Genomic DNA, 26,162 nt, shown 5'->3' on the forward strand with positions numbered 1-26,162 from the left:
CAAGCTTAGGAATAAAAACATCCTCCTCATGAATAATATAAAAACCAAGATCTATTTCATCCATGCTGATGAAAGGATCTTTTGGAGTATTCTGGGCTGCCCACTCATCCAAATTCACATCAAGTATGCCTTTCAAACATGTGTATCTGGATCCTGGATAGGTGGTAACTCCTCATGGTCTCTGATGGTAAGATCTTCATTTATAGGACTTGGGGTATATGGTTCTAAGTGGCAAGTGGCTTGGGATTCAGACTTAATGGTAACCTTAGTACGATACCGAGTTCTGAAAACAAGTGTGACCAATCAGCAGAAAGATATCCTCCTAATTTTTCTATGAAATCTCTAGATAGGCAAATAAAAAAGTGTGGAGGTAAGTCAACTATGTACATGTACTGAGGTATTACAAAATTAGGACAAGCTTGCAAGGTCAAACCAAGATCTTTGACCAATCTAACTGATTTAACTGTTGTTCCATCTAACTATACAACTCCTCTAGAAATAGGCTCATAAATTAGACCAATTTTATCTACAAGGTCTTTGGGCATAATTGAACTACTGGCTCCTCAATCTATCAAGCAATTGTGGACTAGATGGTTTCCAATTATCAATGTTACGAAAAACAAAGGAGGCTTTGGTGTTTGGATTGACTAATTATTCTTAAGTGGGATATCATTGGCTAATGCAACTCTGGGTTGATCTTTCCGAGGCTCCTTAGTAAAGGAAAGATAATCCAACTTTTCTCTCAGCAATTCCTTTTGTCCAAGAATTTTCAATGCATCTATCATTGTCATTGAAACAGTGTTTTTTGTCATAGATTCAACAATATTAAATAGAACACCACTAACCTTTTGTTGTAGTTTTCAAACAACGGGCTCTGGCTGAGTTGACTTTGACTGAGATTGAACTTTTGGTTGTTCTTTAGGTGATGTAGGTTGTCCTCTTGTTAAAATATGCACATTCTGGATAGGTGGAGGTGTCCTAATAGCTTGCTAACTTGTAGAAGCTTATTGTTTTCTTTTATTTGGCTACTGTCCAAATTTATTCTGTTGTTGTCCATTATTTATAGCTTGTTGTTGATGAATTGCAGCTTGTTGTCCAATGTCAATAGCCCGTTTCTTTGACCTTGCATTAGCCCCAACATGTGAAAAGGGTCTATTTTGTGCTTGCAGATGATTAAGTCCGCAAAATTCCTCACATTGCAAATTCATCATAGCCACCTCAAGACCTTCTGGTTCCTCATTTATACCTACATCCTGATAAGACATGTTATTTTGAACCATCAAAGCTTGTGATTGAGCATTCATTGCATTTTGCCATGATGCTTGATTATGAGGTTGTTGACATGGAAAACACCACTCTTGTACCATATTGTTCTGAGCAAGAACAATTTCTTTAGAATTGCTAGTAGTATCATGATTATACTGTTGGTTTTGCCTATTGTTGTAGTTCCTCCTTTGATTCTGAGCATCAACTTGGTAGTTAGGCCTATTGGGCTGATAAGGAGCTTGATATGGGGCTGGATACCTTTGATTTTGGTTCTAATTTTTCTTGAGGCTCACCAATTCATTGTCAACATTCTATATAGTTTGCTGGATTTGGTGAGTTTCTTCAACATTCTTTATAAACATTTTTTTTAATTCTTGTAATTGCTTTGATGGGTCTACTACAACACTATTTTGAGCATAATTTTGAAAACCTAGTGCTGAAACAACAAGTATTGCAGCTATAAGTGGTACTTGTAAAGGCATCAATGGCTAGATATCAGGAAAAATAGGCATAGGAGATATGGGGGCAATTTTACCAACTTGTATAAGGCTATTTTCTACTTTAATAGATACATCATAAGCTGCTGGTAATGTAACCCCGCCCATAGATTGAATCATAACAACAATAATGCTATTTAAAGCTCTCAAATTAAATAAAAATGCATGTTCAGGAGAGGGCTTTACTGTTGTAGGAATTCTATTCCATGTTCACTCAAAACCATAATTGAAATCAATCATCTGCTCTTGTGGTGCCCTCTTGATAGTGGTCATCTGCTCAACCAATGATAGGTGATCTGATTTATCTGCAAACTGCTTTGTAAGCTTATCATCCAAATCATCCCAATCATTAACTAAATTAATTAGCAAACCCCTAAACCATTGAAGTGCTTTGCCTTTCAATGATGCTGCAAGTAACCTGAGTGCTATATTCCCTTGAGTTATATGGTGAATGACAAATAGAGATGTAACATCCCTTATGTGCTCAATGGGTGTAACATGGTCTTCACTAGTGAAAATAGGCAAACTTTTCAGAGCTACTCTTGGTAAAGGATCATGTTGGGTCAAATTCAAAGGGTTGCCTCTATTAAAGGGTACAAAAGCATGTGCTCTTAGTATAGCCATTGGAAATACTGGAGGATTTATTGGTGGATTCTGGGTAATAGATGGCTAAATTGGAGTAGTTGCAAAAAGAGGATTTATGTGGGTAGCAAAAGTAGGCTAAGAATTAGGTAGATGAGAAGAATTAGACAGGAAATCAAAATCTGGAATTTCTAGAAAAACTTCAACTCGTGAACTTTCTGGAAACTCAAGTGCTCAATTTGTTGTTTTCTCTATCTGTTTCGCTGTCCTTGACCTTCTTTGTGATGGTGGTAGCTCAATATGCTCAACCAGATCCTCACTCTATCTGGTTTGATACTTTTTCATATGCTGTTAAGACCTGTTCTACACATAGAACCAAAAAATAGAGTTGCCAAGTACTTAGAAAAATAACCTCAATAGGCTGAAATACTGCTGTCAATACCAAAACAACAAAAAAAATGGAGCTTCTTTGAGGTGCAACAACTCAAACGAGTCCCACCAGGCATGCCAACAATTGTTGTCATAGAGGATTACATCCATGATGCTAAATGTGAAACCAAGAAATCCTGTGAAACATGGAAACACCTTCGAGCCTGTGGGTTGTTCAAGTTGAAGGTGAATCTCTGGTTTATAGGTCGGCTTCCCTTGAATCCCTCCTAAAACTAAAAACTGATGTGGAAAAGAGTGAGAGAATAATCTGAAAATATTGAAAAATTGCAAATAGACTAGGAGGTGATAGACCAAAATTGTAATGGTAATAGCCTAAAACTCACAAAAATATGACAAAACTTCACCCACACAAAGTAATTTTTACTCTCCAACCACATAAATATTTCCTAGGAAGCCCAAGGAGAATGTAAACTTGGAAGGAAAAACTAGTTTTCACAACAAAATTGACAAAATAACCCTATTACACAACCTAAAACTTGTGATTCTACGAAAAGGAGAAAATACATGCACATAAAAGAGACTGAAATTCAAAGGTTTTAAATTAAAACATAGTAAAGTTCTATCAAATCTGCAAATGAACTTATATAATTACCAAGGCAAATATATGGAACCCTAAAATATCAAAGGAAATCTGCTATAAAACTAAAATATTAAAGTGTTGAGATACAATGTTTTTTTGCAAAAATTTGTATGCAAAAAAGAAAGAACGAGAGGGCAAAAAGGAGGAGAGAGAAAATATATAGAACACATCATGTACATGTCCTCCAAAACCCTAGAAATAAAAACTACATGAGAAAAAGCCTTGGGTGAGTTTGCCCAAAATATCCTAAAAAACTCATGCAAAACTCTGCCAACAGTGCTCAAAATAGGACCCCAACTGAACTACATGAAAAGAAACTCTCACTGTTGAATATAGAACTGCCAAAAATAGCCGATAAAATGAAAACCCCTCTTATAATTTTGCATGCCATAATCCAAAACGGATTTTAAAAGAGCCTCTTCCCCTTATAAGATTTGCGTGTTTCTCTAATCAAGGGTAAACTGGTGGCTAAAATATATCCATGAATGAATATTAATATTTTATATTTTAATATAAATTTATTAAGATTTTATAAAATAAATCTTTTAATAAATTTATATTAATTATTAAATTTACAATTTATAATTCAGAGAGGATATAAGGTACTTATTATAATTTAATATATATTTACTAAAGCTTTTATATTTTAAACTGTAATTACTATATATTAAATTATTAAAGAAATAAAAGTTTCTTTGGCCCTATATACATGGGTTTTCAAAATATCTTTGGGATAATGACTTTTAAAAATACTAACCATGACTTTTAACCCATGCATGATTTATTTATGAAAAATAAATTAAAACAAGGCCCAATTTAGGGCATGTTGAAAACAAAATATCAAACCTTAAAAGATATGCTTTATTATTTTGCATTTTTCTTTCTTCTGTCGCCATGCACATTCTGAGAGCTCAAAATATGTCTTTCTGGGGTTTCGACTTGGACTTTAACTAGACTTTAAGAGGGGGTTTGAGTGGCTTATCTGCATGTGAGCAACACAGTATGCACATATATTTTCCTTTTGAAGTTTAAATATCTTTGTCTATGCTGAATATTTTTTATAGTAGACATATCTTCTTCTGTGCATGTATATCATCTAAGTAAGGACTGGGAAAAATTCCATTGTTTGTATTTACTATCTTGTGATTGCATTCTGAACTGGTGGTAACTGTTGTAATATCATACTTCGTGATGTCTTAAATCACTGTTGTTATGAAGTTTTAATGCTTCCATTTTCTATTGCTGCATTTTGTCTAAATCTTTGCTGCTCAAAGCCTACAAGCCATTATCAGACTATTGATCTTTCTGTTGCTCACTATTGATATAGGTTTTCGATAGTTTATTATATATCACTATTTTGTCTCATTGATCATAACCATTTGCTTTGTAATTCAAATGGTTTGGCACTATGGCTCTAAATATTACCTTTGAAACTATCAATGCTTATCAGTGTATTCACCCGAAGCTTAAAGTTATACACTACTTCCTTATTGATGTCTTACTAAACTAGAAATCTGAGACTACTATTAGTTTGATGTTGCCCTATTTTGGTGTTCTTGACAGTAAACTTAGATGCACTGCATATTTAATAGAGATTGGCTTGTCTTCATGAAGTCGGATGTCTGAAAATACTCCTTATTTGCCCCCTTTCGGACTGGTGAAGAGTTTGGCAAAACTACGAGCTGAGTTTTGGCCAAATTTAATGGGTTTCTTTGCGCTTTCTTTTCCTGAATTTAGTACAAAAATTAGCCAAAAAGGAATCTGGGTTTTGTAGAAATGCTAGAATTATTGTGACTGTAATTGACTACATTTTTGGGACATCATATTCACTATTATTTTAAAATGTTGATTATTCATCGCTTTGTTGCATTCTAAGTACTGTCTTAGCACATTTCCTTGGATCTTTAAACTTCTTTTAATCAAACCATATGCACTGTCTTAAAAGACTATTAGAAGACTATGTATTATGCTTTTTGTTATCAGCATTGTGTCCACTTGTGAATGATGACTTCTATGCTGAGCTCAACTACTTCGGGAGCCCATTTTAACCCACATACATGATATTTATAAAATGAAAACCTATATCTGCACATGAAACAAACAAGTTAGATAAGAACATTGTTCTCACTGATATCTCATGACATCTTTTCTGCATTGATCTGCTCTATTTTGAATCTGATATAGCAGTGTATGCACAGTAGGAGTAGCTTTATGTATGTAGGAGTGAAAGGAATAACCTGAAGCTCTAACCAAATTATTTTTCTCTCTATTTCAGGTCATCTCATAGAGCAGACAATGGGATCCTTGGATCTACAAAGCTTACTAAAAGATCCTTTTGTAGAACTCATCAACCTATTCAGGTAATGATGGGATCTTTCTTTCCCTTCTTTGTACATTCTTCTACTCCTTTTGTGATTGCACTTCGATGATCAATGTGATATTTTCTGAGCTATTCCCACAACTTGTGTGGGATCTTGTGAATAGTTTGTTCTTTATAAATAAAGATGTATTACATGCAAATTTTTCCTTTCTTGATTCAAACATTTCATATTGGAAATAGGATACTTGTATGGCATACATGTTTATTTAATAAATATAGTAAACTTGGAAAAATTTTGTGTACCTTTTCTTTGTAATACATAAGACCTGTTGTAGGTCACCAAGATTTTTAAGTGTGATAAAATTTTGGTAAAAGTAACATGACCCTAGGATTCACCTTTAGTGTCTTTATGTATGATGTTTCCCTTGTATTCATTTGCATTGTTCACTAGGACAAAAGATTTGTCATTGTTCCTTCAGGATTACAAATTCTTTTTGAAGTCTTTGATTTATTTGAGAGCACATTTCAACTCTCCTTCCAAATCAATTTCTGATTTAGAATGTTCTTAATCAGTTTCATCATGGGTCACATTTCGAGATCGAATGGCCATAAAAAAGGTTTCATCTCCTTCAAGTGATTCACTAGAATGGCTATCTATGATATTAGCATAAAAACTTTTTTTCTTAAAGAAGGTTTTCTTTTTTTGTTTTGGAAAACCTTTTTCTTCCTTACCTATATGTTGTCCTCATCATCACTTGTTGCCTCTTTCCTTGGACATTGAGCAACATAGTGACCAATTTTGCCACAGTTAAAACATTTAAAAGACAGTTTTCCTCTATATATACTTGATCCTCTTTTAAGTCTACTAACAAAGACTATCTCTTCATTATTAGATTTAGCTGATTCTGAACCATTATCTATTTTTTATGTTTTAAAGGAAGTTTCTTTATTAGGTTGAACATCTTCACATATTCTCATTTCATAAGTAGTTAAGATACCATGCATTTCATCTATAGTGAGTTTGTTTAAGTCTATTTCTTCTATAGCTAAGACTTTGGAATCATACGCTGGTGTTAAAAACCTTAAACTATTTTTCACAACAACCTTTTCTTCTAGAGATTCACCAAGTCCTTGTATTGAGTTGACAACTTCTTAAACTATCAAGAAAAAATCAGCTATTTTCTCTTCTTCAATCATTTCTATACTTTCAAATCTATCCCTAAAGGTCTAAAGCTTTGCTTCTTTAACTTTATCATCACCTTCATAAATAATAGAATGCTTATCCCAAATAGCTTTAGCATTATTACTGTTTGTAAACTTGACCAGGACATCATTTGATAGACCACAACATATAGCATTAGATGCCTTTGCATCACATTCATAAGACTTTTTATCATCAGGAGTTGAGGGAGGATTAGAAGAGGTATAAGAAGTTTCAACTGCAACCCAAACCTCATAGCCAGGAGAGGTTATATACTTTTGCATCCTCAATTCCAAAAGGCATAGCTAGTTCCATCAAACAAAAGTGCCCTTGTAGTAGATAGTCCTTGATTTGACATTGTAGTACTCTTACCAAGAAACCCCTTAAAACAAAGAAAGATAAAGGTTTGACTCTGATACCAATTGTTGGAGTATAATCACTAAGAGGGGGCAGTGAATCAGTAATTATGGTCAAAGTAAGCAATTTTTAATTGCTTTTGAAGACTGAACTTTAATAGCAATGAAATGTACTTCAGAATGTATTGCAGAAGAGACATAAAATAGATAAAATAATAACACTGAATTTATCCTAACGGGAAACCCTCTTGGGGAATATAACCACTGTAAAAATGCCTCACTAGTTTATTAATAAAACTTTTACACAATGCCTTATTGGTTGTTTATGTGTCTCACTGACAATGCTATCTCACTGATAGTCTTTTGAAATGCCTCGCTGTCTTTACAAAGCTTTACAATAGATTTACAATAGATTTGATTGAGATTACATACAAAATTTTATCTCTGTTTCACTTCTTTTTCATTTTCTATTCTCACAACATGGAGATTTAGGAACAACAGTTCGGTAACTGACTAGCAATACATTATTGAGTGTATAATAAACATACACAATCCTATCATATGGAGAGCTCAGTTTCTCACACATACAATAGAATTGAACTTATGAAGGGTACACCAATAATGTATTATAGTAATGCTCATTGATTAAACTTTTTCATATGATTACTCAAAACTGTATATTCATAAACATCTTGTAGCTAAACAAGATTTCTTAAAGATATGGTGTGCCTTTAAGAACAACAGATGGCAGTCAAAGGATACCTTCAATTTTTAACCTCACACATATCAAACTTCAAATCTCTGCATTATATAGGACACGGTCTTTTTGAAGACACGATTTTTTTTTTTTAATCATAACTGTCATTAACCACAGCCAACATGTAACAGAAAGAAAGGTCTGTAGAGATGCAAACAGTAAACACATTTATCATTCTACAATAACATAACCTTCGACAGACAAAGATTAAACCCCAAAACCATCGTCGTAACAACCTTACACACATATTACCTCACATCAAGATCATATTGAATTTTTAAACATGTGATTCATTTCAGTGTAGCTGTCAACATGGAAAACATTTAAAGGTCTGCAAAACGTTTTCCCTCATATTTTAAAATTGAAAGTTTTCTTTCATTCTTGTTATTCATATTAAACTTGGAGGAATTTTTTAAGGTTTGTATGTTTTAGTGGAAAATTTAGTTTTCTTGTTTTCTTATAATTCCTAATCCCTCTGAATATGACATTGTGTCTTCTAGAAGGCTACTTACTTTTTTCTTAAAAAAAATTACATATTTCCCTATTCAATTTACGCACCTTTCTCTCCCTCATAGCTAGCTGCAACAAAATAATATAATTTGTCTCTTTCCTGGCCCCTTTATTATTATAGGACTGTAAAGCTATGAGAATTTTGAATTTATGTAGGATATTTTGGTCTCTTCCCCCCATCCTCCAGCATAAAGATTATAAGCCATTGCAAATTTACTTCCAATAATTTGTTTTTAATGTAAATATTAAAATTGAAATTATTAAATTTCTACAATCTATATTTATTTGTCCAAGGAATTTTTTTTGGAAATCAGAAAGTGAGTTGTATAAACCATGTTTCCACAAAAAGAAAAAAAAAAGAGATCTGTTTGCATATGTGGTTTTGGTTGAAAAAATTATTATAGTCTATATAAAGTGGAAGACCCATTTATAGGGTAGAAATTGTGCTACTTTTTTTATGATTTGTTTCTAGTTTTTAGATAATTTCTTTTATTTTTTAATTGTGAGTATTAAATATATTGGCCAATTTTTTATTATTAATATTTTTGGATTTGTTAGCCATTTTATTAATTTTATAATGTAATGTGGGTTAATTCTTATAATGCCTTTTTTTTTGAGAAGAAATTACCAATCAAGAGGTTTTGAGTGGAATTGTTTAAGGATTAATTAGAATCAATCTAATATGTTTTATCTCTTGTTATTCTTACTATGCACAACTCACATAACACCACAATCAATATTGGTAAAAACAGAAGACAAGACCTTACATTTACAACAATGTCAAGAAAAGTAAAAATTGAAGCTATAACTTTTCTCAAAAAAATGTTTTTTAATCATTAAATTGATATATGTAGTAAAATGTCTACAAATGATGGTTTTTACATTGACAACATTGTGTTACAATACATACAAATGCCAAGATTTAAAATAGGACCTACAAAAAACATATAGAGGCACTCTTATGTAACTTTGATTAGTAATAAAATGATACATGTATAGATTTGTATTTTAATATAATTAATCTTGTTTGTATTTAGAATTAACACATAGGCCATTGCATTCTTTTGTTTGTTATTTTTTATCAATAGTCCAAGGCCACCAAGTCAATTGAATATGGGGGTTGATTGAGGAGAACTGGACACTTGCAATTTGGTAGCTTTTCTAAGTTATTTTTTAATATTGACATACCATTAGACTTTAGAGATTATAGATAAATAGGTTATGGTTTAGTGTTAGGGTTAAGTTTAGGGTTAGGGGTAGCATTATAATTATAACTGGGGTAGGGTTAGGATTATGATTAGATGTATGATTATTTAATGTAGGGTTAGGGTTAAGGTTAGTATTATGGTTAGGGTTAAGGTTGACATCATTGTTAGGGTTAGGGTTATTATAATGTTTAGGGTTTTCTTTAGGTTTAGGATTATGGTTAGGGTTATGGTTAGGGTATACTGTTAGGGTTAAGTTTATGGTTAAGGTTAGGGTTTATTATTAGTGTAACCATAATTATAGAACTATAGTTAGGGTTTGCATTATAATTGGGGGTAGGGTTAGGATTGTGGTTAGGTTTAGGATTTATGGTTATGGTTATGATTATGTGAAGGGTTAGGGTTAAGGGTTAGGGTTTTGATCATTGTTAGGGTTAGGCTGATGGTTAGGGTTTGAATTTACATCATGTTTAGGGTTATAGTTATAGTTAGGGTTAAGGTTATGGTTAGGCTTAAGATTTAGGCTTATGGTTATAGTTTGGGTTAATATTTAGGGTTGGGATTATGATTATTATAAATGTTTACATCATGGTTAGGGTTAGAGTTAGGGTTTGGGCTATGCTCATGTTTATGGTCATGTTTAGGGTTAGGGATAGGTTTTAGGTTATGGTTAGGGTTAGGTTTTTGGGTTATGGTTAAGGATTATTGTTGAGGTTATGGTTTAGTATTATGGCTAAGTAAGGGTTAGTATTAGTGTTAGCAATAGGATTATGATTAGGATTAGGGTTTACAATTATAGTTATAATTATGGTTACAATTATTATTTACATCATAGTTGGCGTTAGGGATAGGGTTAAGATTATGGTTAGGTTAAGGATTTAGAATTATAGTTAGGATTATGTCTAGGGTTAGGGTTTATATGATAGGGCTAGGATTAATGTTAAGGGTTAGGGTTAGGGTAAGGGTTAGGGTTAGGGTTAGGGTTAGGTTTCAAGATTAAGGCTTAGGATTATTGTTAGGGTTAGGGTTTAGGGTTAAGGTTCGTGTTAAGACTAGGTTAGACTTAATTTTAGGGTTAGATTAAGGTAATATTATGTTTAGGTTTAAGGTTGCACTACAATTGGGGTTAGTATTATAGGATAATGCTTAGGTAAGGGTAAGGTTAAATTAAGATTAGAATTAATATTATATTATGATTAATGTTACTATCGTAGGATAAATTTTAAGGTTACGGTAAGTGTTCAAATATCCTTCAATGTATAGTTTAATTAGCATTATGGTTCACACACAATTAATGTTAAATTAGAATTAGGGTTAATGTTATATTACAATTAAGGTTACTATTATATTATATTTTTTTTGGTTATTGTTGGGGTTCAAATATGGTTCAAGTTATAGTTTAATTATCAGTATGGTTGAAGGACGATTAGGGTTAGGGTTAACATTAGGTTATGGTTTTAAGGTTAGGCTAAAATTAGGGTTAGTATTGTAGGATAATATTTCTCTATTATCGTTATCATTAGGGTCAGGGTTAAGGTTTACATCATTGTTAGGGTAAGGGTTAAGGTTAAAATTAGGGTTTGGGATAACATTAAAGTAAGAGTTTGATTTAGTTTAGGATTTAAGTTTAATTTAGTTTATGATTTGGGTTAGTTTTTTAATTTGATTCAAGATTACAATGTATTTTATTTTAGTGTTAGGGGTAGAACTCAATTTGGTATAGGGTTAGGGTTCAATTTTGTTATAGTTAGTGTTGTGGTTCAATTTCATTCAAGGTTAAGGTTACAATTAGGTTATAAGATAAAGGTTAGGATTTGGTTTAGGTTTAGGATTATGGTTAGGATAATAGTAATGATTATTGTTAGGGTTAGGTGTTAGTGTTAGGGTTAAGTTTATGGTAAGGATTAATATTTGTTAGGGTTCCAACTATGTTTAAGGTTTATATCTAAAGTTAGGGTTAGGGTAAGCATAATTACAATTAAGGGTAAGGTTAGATTTGATTGACTATTAATATTAGAATTTGATTTGGTTTAGGATATGGGTTTAATTTAGTTTATGATTTGGGTTTAGTTTAGTTTAGGTTTAGTGTTTAATTTGACTTATAATTACAATGTACTTTATTTTAGTGTTAGGGGTGGAGCTCAATTTGGTATAGGGTTAGGGTTCAATTTCTTTCAAGGTTAAGGTTACAAATAAATTAGAATTAGCATTTTGATACAATTTGATTCACTATTAGGGTTACAATTTAAGTGGTAAGAGATATTATTCATTGTGGTTCAATAGTTGGGTTCAATTTGATTTATGGGACTCAATTTGATCTAGTATTAAAATTGGTTTCTAGTATTAGCATTAGGGATCAATTTGGTATAGGGTTAAGATTCAAATTGGTTTTGTGTTAGGGCTCAATTTGATTAGGGTGAGAGTTAAGGTTTAATTTGGTTTAGTGTTATGTTTAGCACGTTCAATTTTCTATATGGTTAAGGTTCCCAGTGATAGGGTTAGGAATCAATTTGGTATATGGTTTAGGTTCAAATTAGTTTTGTGTTAGAGCTCAAATTGACTTGAGTTAGGGTTAGTGTTAGGGTTAGGATTAAAGTTCAATTTGGTTTAATAGTATTATATTTAGGGTTCAATTTGGTATAGGTTTAGTGTTTCTAGTATTAGGGTTAGGGATGAATTTGGTATAGGATTATGGCTCAAACTAGTTCTATGTTAGGATTTAATTTTATATGAGTTAGGATTAGAGTTAAGGTTCAATTTGGTTTAGTGTCATGTTTAGGCTTCAATTTGGTATAGGGTTAGGGTTCAATTTGGTCTAAGGTTAGGGTTAGGGCTAGAGTTAGGGTTCAATTTGGTTTAATATTGATTACTTTTATCTTTAGGGTTTAATTTGATTTAGTTTTAGTGTTAGGGTAAAAAAAAATTTAGGGTTAGGATTAGGGTTCAATTTCATTTAGGGATAGGGTTCAATTCGATTTAGTGCTATACTTAGGGTTTGATTTGGTTTATGATTTAAATTTAGTTTGGCTTACAATTTGTATTCAATTTGGTTTATGACACTTTTGAATGTATAGTAAATATTTGATTTAGTTTAGTGTTAGGGTTAGAGTTCAATTTAATTTAATGTTCAATTTGGTTTAGGGTTAGGGTTCAATTTAGTTTGGAGTTTGAGTTATGGTTCGATTAGGTTTAGGGTTATGGTTATATTATGTTTAATGTTTAATTGTTTTAGTGCTAGGGTTATGGTTTTAATTTGTCAACCATTGGATTAGTATTAGGCTTAGGGTTATAACTTGTTCCATATATATTAGACCTAGGAGATAATTTCTATTATAGATATTGATAATTTCTCTTATGTCTACATATTTTCTCATTTTACTCCAACAAATAATTTTTGAAAGGTTTGTTCTCCCTCATCCCATGTGGGTATTTTTTTACATGTTTCTTCTTTATAGCTTTGTGTTACTTGTTTGAGAGCTTACACCATTTGTTCATACTTAGTCATATAACATGGAAATGAGGTTAATTTATGAGTACTATAGTTTGATAGTATGCACTAAGATATTTCCATCATTTTTTTACATTATTTTAGTTTATTGTTTTTTTCAATAGAGCTTCTAGTTATTTAGTTCAATAGGACCATATATGTGTTTTTAAGTTTATTATTTAGAAACAGAGAAAAAAAATTCATCTTTCTAAATTAAAAATTAAGATTGTATTAAGATAGAAGAGTTACTCTGTAATTTTTTTTTAATCTTTCTATTTTTTTTTCAGATTTCTAAATTGAAAATTAAGATTGAAAATTACTTTCTTATCTAAGCTTTCTTTTATTTTTATTATTCTTTAAAGTTTCATATGGTACATTTATTTTTTATTTATAATTATATCTGAAAAACATTTAAATAGAGAATACCTAAAAATGTTTTTAACCAAATTTAAAAATATTTAACATTCAAAAACCTAAGCAAACCACAACTATTATTTTTAAATGCAGTTATAGTATTGAATTTTTTCATTTTGTCACTGCTAAGCTTAGTATTTGGAAGAGATATCAACTATTATAAAACTGAAAAAGCTAAGTATTCTGAATCTGGTTTTAAATACTCTTTTATTAAGATAATTTTAGATCATCAAATTCAATTGGAAAAGGGAGGGAAAAAAAAGAAGTTATCTAAAACTTCTACTTCTACCAATCAAGTGCTATGCATGCATTAAAAAATCACAATGAAGATTGCAGTTCTTTACCCTTAAATAATTGCATTTTCCTCTGCAAATATCAGCTCAAGAAAAAAAAAATTTAACAGTAATTGTTGGCATCTGTGATGGCTGGAGAAAACAACTACCATTCATTGATTTGACAACACCAAAAAAATTGACAATGAAGAGTGGAGTTTCTTACAAACAAGGACATGTTCCTCTGCAAAACTTCATCTCACTAAAACTGAAATATAACAATAATTGTTTACAGTCTGATATCTGTGGCAAGAAAGGACTATGACAAGCATAGTGCCATGAAATTACGCAATGTATATTACTGCTGGAAGGTTCGATTGAAAATCCCTCTATAATAATAAGTAAGAGTTAATTATATAATGATTGAAACTGAGTAATGCACCGATAAAATTTGTAGTTATCTTGTATCATGAAATTACGCAATGTATTTTATTCCTCTTTTGTTTTCTCATCTTTGGAAGATAATGTCTTCTTGGATGCCCCTACAAACAAAAAGTAATAATATGGAAGAAGAGCTACAATATGCATACCCATATTAAATGGTCGTTCGCTGCTTCATTTCTTATTTTAAAACCAAATTATAATCGAAGTGATGAATTCAACATATAATAAATTATATTATAGTGTTTATTTGTTCTTAAGAATTAAGAAACACAGAAAAGTATTGTTCAAAAATTTAAACAATAAGTTTTTAAGTCAAATTATGTCTGCAAGATGTTTGTAATTAGCCGATAGGCTTTGTTTTAAGTGGACTTGAAAACAGGTTCAGCTCATCGTGTAATAGTCTTCAGGTCATTAGGAAAAAAGTTAAAACCACCTTTATCAAATATGCGACTATTATGAGTTGTCATTAAAATGGAGCATTAGTTAGTGCGACTGATAAATCAAGCTTTCTAGTGCCTAAATTTTGTTAAAACGAGTACCGCTGTGAGTATCCACTCCACGATATATTTAATGCCAAAGAATAAAGAGAACCACTGTGAGTATAAATCAAGCTTTCTAGTGCCTAAATTTTGGCTTTTTAATGTCTATGGTCCTATTGGAGTGATGGAAAAAAGGAAACTCTAGGATAACTTAGCCTTGGTGGCTTCTCCTTTGTTGGATGCCTTCTTGATTTTTGGGGGTGATTTTAATTCTATTTCTTGTCTAGATGAGAAGGCTGGGGGGATCATTCCTAATAAGCATATTATTTCAGATTTTTGTCACTTTATCAGTAACTTGAACTTAGTTGATTGCAAACCTCTCAATGGTCCTTTCACATAGACCAATATGCGAAGAGATTTTTGTCAAATTGCTGAAAGACTGGATCGGTTTTTGGTATCTAAAAATTGGTTTAATTCTGGTTAGGATTTTGTTTCCTCACTTCTCCCTTTCACTAGGTCAGATCATTTTCCTATAATGTTTCCTCTACTTGAGGATAGGACTCCTAGGAAACTTCCTTTCAAGTTTGAACCAATGTGGTTTAGGGATCAATCTATTTTGCCTTTGTTAAAACAATGGTGGATGTCTTCTCGACATATTTATGGGTCAAGGATGTATCAGATTGTTAAGAAATTGGCTTATTTTAAAAATAAGATTAGAATTTGGAATTCTTTACACTTCAAGAATATTTTTTGGGAAAAGGTTAGGATACAGGAAGAAATAGAACAGATTAATAAGATTATTCTCAGTTCGGGTATGTCCTTTGTGACCTTTGATAGGCTTAAATTTTTGAACACTCAACTAGAAGAGGCCTTGGCAAGGGAAGAATCTTATTGGAGGAAGGAATCTAGGGATCTTTGATTATCAGAGGGCGATATAAACACCAAATTATTCCATTCTTCTACTAAGCTTAGAAGGCAACGCAATAGAATTTCATGTATTATTGAATCTAATGGGAAGAGTTTGCTAGATGAGGATGATATTGCCTCTGAAGCCGTTAGGTTTTTTAAATCTCTTCTTTTGTCTAAGCCCATGTCCTTAGATAAAATTTTTGTTAATTCGGTCCCCCCCTAGTGAGTCAAGAGGATAATAAGATTCTTATGGCTCCCTTCTCTTTGGAGGAGCTAAGAGGGGTAGTCTTTTCAATGCACCCGGAAAAGGCTACGGGTCCGAATGGTTTTATGACTTTATTCTTTCAAAAGTGTTTGGATTTTGTGGGGAAGGATGTCCTTCTAGCCTTGGAAGAGTCTAGGAGGAATAGAATGATCTTGAAAGAACTTAATACTACCCTTATTGCCATTATTCTGAAAGTGGATAATCCTAGCTCCTTTTTTGATTTTTGCCCTATTGCCCTTTGTACTACTTTATATAAAAATTTTACCAAGGCAATTTCAATTAGGCTGGCTAGGCTCCTTCCCAAGATAGTTTCCACGGAGTAAGGTGGCTTTGTGCCTAGCAGGTAAACATCAGAAGGTGTGATTGTAGCTCATGAGATTCTACACTCCATTTCATGTGAAAAGACTTCGGATATGATCCTTAAACTAGACATGCTTAAAATTTATGATCGTGTTAACTAGCAATCCCTTGTTGTTGTCTTGAATTGCTTCCGGTTTGCACAGTGTTGGGTTAAATGGGTGTTCTCTTGCATATCTTCTACTCATTTCTCAGTCTTGATTAATGGCTCTCCTTCGGGGTTTTTTAATTCCTCTCAGGGGGTTAGGCAAGGAGATCCTCTCTCTCCTTTTTTGTTTATACTTTTGGTAGAGGCTTTAAGTAGGGCCATTTTTTATGCTACAACATCTGACCTATTGTATGGCATCAAAATTGACGGGTATCCTTCTTCACAATCCCACTGCCTTTTTGTGGGTGATACCCTTTTGTTTGGTTCTGCCTCCTTGAAAGAAGCTTGAATTATAAAGAAAATTATTTCTGAATACTCTTCTTTTTTTGGTGAGAAAGTTAATGAGTTGAAGTCTAAGGTTTTCTTTTTGAATGTATCGCCCCTGGTTATAAATAGACTCACTCAGTTTTGGGGGCTTCCAAGTGAGGGCCTTTCCTTGCAAGTATCTAGGCATTCCTTTTCTTCTTGGCTCAGACAAGGCCTCCTTTTGGGATAAAGTGGTTCATGCGATTTCGTCCAAAATTTCTTCCTGGAATCATAAATGGCTCACGTTGGCTGGTAAGATTCTTTTAATTAAATTTGTTATTAATGTCATCCCTACATATTTGATGTCTATTTTGAAGACTCCACCTAAAGTTGTCCAGGATCTTAAGGTATCCTTAAGGTCCTTTCTTTGGAATGATAATGTTGGGGGCAAGAAGAAGCTTCCTCTTCTAGCATTGGATAAAGTTTTCCATCCTAAAGAACTAGGAGGAGTGGGTATCCAAGATTTAGTAGCTCAGAATAAAGCCTTGGGTGCTAAACTAGTGTGGAAACTATACGCGGACCCTTTGAGTAAATGGGCTTCCACTATGCTTGCTAAGTACTCAAGGGAAGCCCCTAGAGAACCATAGCCTCATCTCTTCTAAAGGGATCTACATTTTAGAACTTTCTAGTTTCTTATAGACCAATTATTTTACCGCATTTTTATTAGGTTGTACATAATGGGGAAAAGGCCCAGTTTTAGGATGAAGTTTGGAATGGGCATCCTGCATTTTCATCCATTCGGGACTGGTCTCCTTTGTTTGATATCCTTTTGGATCTTTGGGGAGTTTTTGTTGCAGATTATGTTGATATTGATTCTTCAAGTACTTATTTACTAGCTAGATGGAAGGATATTCCTTCTCTGCCCATTGATAATGATATTAGAGTTGCTTTTGAGGTAGAGATCCAGAAAATATTGCTTGTGTTTCAAGATAAAGAGGATAGTTTGGTTTGGACTAAGAGTGCCTCAGGCTCTTATTCAGTAAAGGAGGGGTATAAATCTTTGTCTAAGACTTCATCATACTCCTCTTCTTGGCCTACTAATATTTTTTGGCACTCGGATTGCCTTCCTAAAGCCGAGTCTTTTTCTTGGTTGGCAGCTTAGGATAGAGTTCTCATTGGGATGAGATTGGATAGGCTTGGGATTACTGTGGTTTCCCCTTGTGCTTTTTATGGATATTGTATGGAAACCATGGATCATGGTTTTTTGCTTTGTCCTTTTGCTCTGGATTGTTGGTATTGGTTGTTTGGAATGCTTGGCTGGTCTTTTGCTATTATTCCTAATTTATTGTTGCATTTTATGGCTTGGACCTTGTTGTACCCATCCTCTTTTTATTCATCTCTTTGGATAGTGGCACCTTCTATTGTTCTTTGGAGCATCTGGCAGGAAAGGAACTCTAAGATTTTTAAACATAAATCAGCTTCACTTGAAGAAGTTCTTGACAAGATCCTATCCTCCTTTTCTGAGGTGGTTCTTTCTTATATCTATAAAAATCTGGATCATCTAAGGTATTTTTCTCACTAGGATAATTGGGTAACCTAGAAGTGGTGCTCACTTCGTGTTATGGCTTCTCATGGGGCTTTAATAGCTGGATTATCTTTTCTTGTCAAATGTAAGATGACCAAATGGAGGCCTCCCCCCCAATTCTCCTTCAAGTTAAATTATGATGGGGCTTCTAAGGGTAATCCAAGGAAAACTAGAATTGGAGTGGTCATTTTTTATCATACTTCCAAGATTATTAAAGCTGTGGGAAAATATATTGGTGTAGGCTCTAATAATGTTGCAGAATTTTAGGCATTATCTTTTGGTCTTGATCTTTCCATCTCTTTGGACATTAAAGACATTGTTGTTGAAGGGGGCTCAATGTTTGTTTATCAAGCAGTCTCCACTAAGAAATGTATCTCTTGGCATCTACAGTACTTGTTAGAGTGTATTCTTACGCAATTGAAGTGTTTTTCTACCTTTAATATATCTCATTATTATAGGGAGATTAATGTTAATGCAGATTTTTTGGCCAAAAGGGTTGTTGCTAAGGGTGCTGAGTTCTTAGAGGTTATTCCTTTGGACATTCCAGCCTCTTGCATTAGTATTCTTTCTTAAAGGGGGTTGGGTCTTTCTTTGTAGCCTTCCTCATACTCCTTGTTGGGTGTGGTTTTTCGTTCGCATATGTTAGTAGGGAGCGTGTTGTCTTGCCTTATGGCAACATCTTTGTTGTTAGTATATTCAGTAAGTATCTCCTCATGGAGCATGGAGGATGTGGTGGCTACTCTTGTTTGACCCGTGTCCTTCATATTTTGCATTTTCTTTGTGCTTGGTGTATCAATATTTGATAAGTTGGAATGAATTTGGCCCTGTTTTGGGTGTTTATGTGATTATGGTGGATGCATGACAATATTGGCTCGAACCATTCTTTGATTGGGAATATTAACTTGTTCTCTATTCAGATGACTATGGTTCTATCTAGGCATAAATTGATTATTTAAGATAATTACAGGCTAGTGGGTGGTTTGGGAGCATATTGTTATTATGACTGTTTTTGCAGTTTGGTGGTGTGATTGGTAATCATGTTTATGAGTTGGATGGTTTCAGTATAATTTCTCGGCTTCGCTTTTAGATTTTCGGTCATTTACAAGTTATGTGTTGATGTGTTGGAAGTATCTTCATTTGGTGCTTTGGTAATGAGTGGTGGATGAGTTTCTAAATAATTATTTCACCTCATCATTGGTTGATTGCCTTCCTTCTGCCTTTTGATTTCTTCTTGTCATTATGGTTTGCTTACTCCTCTTGCGCGCTACTTGCTTATTATGATATGGGGTTGGTTATCATTCTTTCGATGAGATTTTGTGGCTTGGGGTTGGTTGTTTCCATTTTAATCCCCCGGTTGTTTTTTTATATATCTATGGTTGGCCAATGGTCTTCTTTTATTCATTGCTTCTTTGGTATTGTTATTCACTAGGAAAGATGCTTTCTTTTATTTGGAGAGGATTTGTTAAAATTGGTGGATGGTGGTTGTCCTTGAGAAATTGGAAAATGCAGATGGACTGGTATTTCAGATGGTCTCTCATCCTTCTGCTATTTTTTTGGTTGTTGATGTGGGCTACTCTATGGCTTGGTCTTATTCTGGTTCCTCAGGGTCTTCAACATCCTTCCCTTCTCCTTATTTGGATTATTCTATGTTTGCTTAGAATATTTGTTTTGGCAGATTCACATATCATAGGTTCTCTTCTAGTTGTTGGTTCTAATCAATGGGTTGGAGACTTGTTCTTCTTAGATAGTGGTGATCCAGTTTTGATTCTTCTGGGATTGGTGCACTTGTGATTGATGTTTCATTCTCACAAATTCTCTTCTGTATACCTCTTCTAGCCGCTTCCTTTATATCTAATGAGGCTGGTTATGTAATTGGGAAGGTTTTTTTGGGACCTTGGGCTTTTTGTAATGGGTAGATAGGCTTATATTATCTTGAGCAATACTGAAGTGTTTTCTTGTTGGTTCTTTCCCTTCAGTTTTGTTTGAACCAGACACATGTAAAAAAAAATAAAATTATTAATATAATTCATACTGCAATTTACATGTTGGAAGAGGAAATTACATAACCATGACTAAAAATATTGTGGTAAAGTTAATTAAATTTATTGGAAGAGAAGAAGTTGTCTGATCACATATTTTGGTAAAGTTAATAAAATTTTATTATTAGGAATTTTATATGTTGACGTAACAGGAAGTCTTTCGAGTTGCAATTGGAGTTACTAAACTATGGTAGCTATCAAGATGGAAAGCACTTAAAGGTCTGCAAAACATTTTTCCTCATTTTTAAAAATTTAAAGTTTTCTTTTAGAGGAATTTTTTAAGGTTTGTATGTTTTAGTGGAATTTTTTTTTTTGTTTGTTATTTATTTAGATGATTGGAAGAAATCAAATGTTTTCAAAGAAATAATCATTTTCATGTTATTTATTTAAAAATTGGAAGAATTCAAAGATTTATTGAAAAAAAATCATAATACATTTCTTCAATAACAAATTATAAGTAATTTGAAAGCTTCAAAGGAAGAGTTCTATAATTTTAGATTTAAGACAAAGTCTGTTAATAACATATTTTTTAAATAATATTTTGGTTTCAATGAGAGTTTATTTAAGTTCCAAATTTTGAATTCACTTTACTGGCTCTATGATGTTGGACGAAATCAAACCTCATTCACACAACCACATATCAAAAATAAAACTCATTAATTTTACTAACTTCAAAAATGAACAATATTAAAATAACAAAACTAATAAATCTGTATATTCAAATTACATACACAAATAACTCTTTTTATATATCCTATCTTTGTTTCCAAAACAATTCTCTTTTACAAACTAATATTCCCCCACTTGAACTTCTTTGCAGCCACTTCTTCATTAAATGCTTTCCTTAGCATTTATCCTCTATATTCATGTCTGTACACTCGCTTTATCCTCTATGTAATTTTATCTTTTCCTGATTTTTATAATGTTGCACACTTTATTTCTTATCTTGACACTTCAATCCTCTGTTTCCTAGCACTCTCTTTCTATCCCTCCATTCACGCTAGTCCTCTCTTTTGCAAACTTCATTTTAGAACTGTTATGCTCCTTGCTACCTTGCCTGTAGCATTCGATTCAATCCCTGCACCTTAAATTCTTGAACATATGAAACATCTATTTCTAATGTTCTCATTCTCTACTATCTACAATTCATTTTACCACTCCCTAAATCCGATTCTTTTATTTCATTGTTTTTCTACACGACAATAGTTCAATCTGTACAATTTAAAATGTCTTTTGTTTCATTTTCTCTGCAATTCCTTAAACGCAGTCAATCTTTCCTTTTTTCAGCGTGGTCTTTCTCTCATCAGATCTGCGTCCCTCTTGCTTCTGTTGTGCTTAATTTGCTTAATTCGCTTAAACTTTTGCTTAATTCTCTTAAACTTTTGGTCTTCCAAAAACTATATGCCCCTCTCCATTTTCTTTATCTTTTCATTTAAAAACTCTTCACTTTCCAACGCATGGTTAAACAAAAGTCTTCACGCATTCTTGTTTTTTTTGTTTTTTTTTAATCCAGATTTTAAATCTATCAATGATTCCTAATCCCTCTGAATATGACATTGTGTCTTCTAGAAGGCTACTTATTCTTTTCTTAAAATTTTTTTGCATTTTTCTCTATTCAACTTACACACCTTTCTCTCCCTCATAGCTAGATTTTTCTCTTTTCTGTGTTGGGATGTGAAGCCCAACGGTCACATGACCATTCGACTTCCCCAAACTATTCATTTCACATCTGAATGTGATTGTATAAATGACTGAGTGCAGTCATGTATGTATTGGTATTGAGAGTTGATTAATAGAAGTTATCCCCTGCTTTGAGTGTGGATTTAGGCAGATTTGCCGAACCACGATAAATCGTGTGTTGTCTCTTCTTATTGTTTTTTTGTTTCTGTTATTGTTTTCTATGCTTCAAATGCCAGATACATTGGTGGGATGGCTGGAAGAAAGAAGGGGACTCAGTTGAAGAGGAGAATCCAGCAAAAGAAAAGGATGTTGGGATTCTTATTTGCTCTCCCCTTGAGCCAGCCTTGGCACTTATTGGCCAAACCGTTAATGGCCGGGAAGTTGTTGGCATTCGTGTGGTAAAGGTTGAACGCCATGATAGTCCTTGTATAGACGCTGGAATTTCTAAGCTGAAAGATGTTGAAAAAGTGGTTGTTGTTGAAGAGGATGAACTCAAGATATTGCGGGAGGAAGAGTGTATGCCATTGGAGACCCAAGCTGAATCTGCAGTTGACTCCCAGGATGAGGAGGGTGTAGATTGGAGTGAGGTAGCAGGGCAAGGAGGCCTGGGAGAAATTTGGCTTCGGAGAGCTCTGTGGATGGCATGGCCTTGGCGAAAATAAAGAGGCACTCCCATAATGATGACAACCTTTGTGCAGATAATTTCATAGAAGCCTATGAGCCTATGGATTTAGATGACATAGTAAATGATAAAAGTCAGTTTTCTAGTTTGAAGCGAAAGCGACCATTGATAGGAGTACAGGACAATGGGCATCACTCCAAGTGGTTTCAGGCGTCACATGGAGTGAATGAAAATGTTATTGAATCTGTTAATGCTTATTCTAATGGAGGAGGAGATGTTTTATCTCAACCAGAATGCATTGACATTCACCAACTTGATTGGATGGATGTGGATGATAGTGCCAATGTCGATAATGAACAACCTGAGGGTGAGAGAACTCGAACTCGTGATAACAATCTGATGGAGTTGTTTGATGATGAAAATAATGCCATTGTTTTGTTCCTTGTAAGGTCTGAGTTTTATTTTTGGATATTAGAATCCAGTAATTGTGAATCGGTAGATATTCTGTTATGGGGGAGTTTAGGTGATGGTGATGAAGAAATGTATTTTAAACTGGGACAAAGTGGTGTTTCAGTTTTTGGCATAATGGGTGAGTTTGTGCCTAATAGAGTTTTTAACTCTGTTTTGATTTGGAAAAGGCTAATTCGAAGCATACGTGAACAAGAGTTTGTGAAGCTAAAATCTAGCAGGTTGGTTTTAATGTGAATTTCAAAAATGGAAGTAGGGATGCTGGTGCATTGGCTGTGCCAGTTGGCCTTCATGGGGGAGATTGTTGGGATGTGAAGCCCAATGGTCACATGACCATTCGACTTCCCCAAACTATTCATTTCACATCTGAATGTGATTGTATAAATGACTGAGTGCAGTCATGTATGTATTGGTATTGAGAGTTGATTAATAGAAGTTGCTTTGAGTGTGGATGTAGGCAGATTTGCCGAACCATGATAAATCGTGTGTTGTCTCTTCTTATTGTTTTTCTATTTCTGTTATTGTTTTCTCTGCTCTTTCTAATCTTTACATCCTAGCCCCTTGATTATAATTAGACAATTTATTAAAATAATATAATTTGTCTCATTCCTGGCCCCTTGATTATCATTAGACATTTTATTAAAATAATATAATTTGTCTCTTTCTTGGCCCCTTGATTATCATTAGACATTTTATTAATTTTATAATGTAATGTGGTTAATTTTTGTAATGCATTTTTTTTTGTGGAAATGATCAATTTAGAGGTTTTGAGTGGAACTGTTTAAGGATTAATTATAATCAATCTAATAAGTTGTATCTCTTGTTATTCTCACTATACACAACTCACATAGTGCCATAATCAATATTGGTAAAAATAGAAGACAAGGCCTTACATTTACAACAATGTCAAGAAAAGTAAAATTGGAAGCTATAACCTTTCTCAAAAAAATATTGTTTAATAATTAAATTGATATATGTAGTAAAGTATTTACAAATCATGGTTTTTACATTTACAATACATACAAATGCCAAGATTTTAATATAGGAGCTACAAAAAAGATATAGAGGAACTCTTATGTAACATTGATTAGTTATAAAATGATTCATGTATAGATTTATATTTTAATATAATTAATTTTATTTGTATTTAGAATTAACACATAGGTCATTGCATGCTTTTGTTTGTTATTTTTTATCATTAGTCCAAGGCCACCAAGCCAATTCAATACGGGGGTTGATTGAGGAGAACTCAACACTTTTAATTTGGTAGATTTTCTAAGTTATTTTTTAATATTGACATGTCATTAGACTTTAGAGATTATACATAACTAGGTTGTGGAAATTTACTATATACTATATTAGGCATCGAATGATTCCATGCTACTCGCGATTAACTTTGAGCCACCTAGAATCCACCTACATAAATTTTTAGATTTACATAAATATTTAGGACATATTAAGATCATAATTTTCTAGACATTATCGATCAATTATACACATCTTAAACATCTATATTCCTTCACCAATTTTAAAATTAGACACTTATATTTTACACTTAATTTCTGAAACAAACATTTTAATTAATCAATTTCTTACTCAACTTCTTACTTATAAACTAAATTAATTATATTTAATTATTACTTACATTATTTTAATTAAACTAAATTAAAAAAAATAATACAATAATAAAAATAAGAGACGCAATGTGTCAAGTTCCTGCCAATGATGTTGTTAGTTTGAAAGAATTTTATATAATGATGCAATAAAGTTATAGTCTCAATTTTTTGACAAGATTTTATGTAACTAATTTTTAGTTTAGGTTGCTAAGTTCATCTACAACTACTACTCTCAACCATGTGGTTACGATGTATTGAAGTTCTAATTTTGGATCAAATCTTTTTGCTACCCTTTATCTTTGTAACATTATTTATTTTTTAATACATTATTCAATAAAAGAATAATAAAGTAATATTCTTATTATTTGGAAAGAAAAATAAATAAATAAATAAATCTCTTAAGTTTACAATGTATTAATAGAGTTTGAGTTAGTATTATAAATTTTTAATGTTGAAAATTGTATATTTAAAAAATAATTACAAATAAATTGAATTTTAAGGTTAATAACTTTTTTTAATAAATCAGTTATTAAAAGTAGTTATAGTTTTAAATTTCTTTTTAAGTTTTAAAAATAAATTAATAAACATTGCGTTAGTATTATAAATATTTAATGTTGAAAGTTGTACATTCATTAATTAAATTTTAAGGTTAATAACAACTTTTAATAAATCAATTATTAAAAATAGTTAAAATATTTAATTTATTTTTAATTTTTAAAAATAATTTAAAAGATCTCAAGTATTATAAATTTTTAATGTTGAATACCGTATATTTAAGAAGTAGTTATTTGTAAATTGAATTTTAAGATTAATAAATTATTTTTTTTTGTTTGGTAATAAAATTATTTTTATTAATATTCAAGGAGATATACAAAAGTCTAAAGTCCAAATTTCATATTTCTAAAACAACCATGACTATCTATGAGATACATCCCCTTAATCCAACTAACCCATAAATGACATGTTCTACATAAAAAACTTACAAAATTCATGCCAAAATCTACCCCCGGACCAAATAGTATAATGGTCATAACAGTTTTACTAGAAAAACAAATAAAGACACAATCAATAGAACTCATTGGAGGTCAAAACAACTATAGACTCCATATGACATTAACATGTCTTTGAAGAACTCGCTTCACCACCAGACCTAGTACACGCTCTCGGCTTCCTCAGACGCAAAACCCTCCTACCCGCACCCTCTACCTAAGCCTTGGCTCTTTCCATTATTGCATCCAACTCTTCAATCTACACAAGGAGCTTCTAGGAATCTCATCAATGTATATATGTAAGAATGTATTCTTCTCATGTTTTAGTTTTCTATTCTACCTTTCACTAAGAAATACAATTACTAATATTGTTTAAAAAATTAAATAATTATTATTAAAGTCAAATGAAGTGTGTTTG

General features: G+C 32.5%; 1 protein-coding gene across 1 annotated transcript in view; it reads right to left on the reverse strand.

Annotated features, from left to right (window-relative positions):
• The window catches only part of LOC131857206 (chitinase 2-like), a 35,763-nt gene extending 13,298 nt beyond the window's left edge, over positions 1-22,465 (reverse strand). The window contains exon 1 of the mRNA XM_059209436.1: positions 22,414-22,465. Coding sequence (XP_059065419.1) covers positions 22,414-22,465 — 52 coding nt within the window. The remainder of the gene's footprint in view (positions 1-22,413) is intronic.
• Positions 22,466-26,162: the final 3,697 nt, after the last annotated feature.

Source organism: Cryptomeria japonica, chromosome 1 (assembly GCF_030272615.1).
Source record: "Cryptomeria japonica chromosome 1, Sugi_1.0, whole genome shotgun sequence".
Taxonomy (NCBI): Eukaryota; Viridiplantae; Streptophyta; class Pinopsida; order Cupressales; family Cupressaceae; genus Cryptomeria; species Cryptomeria japonica.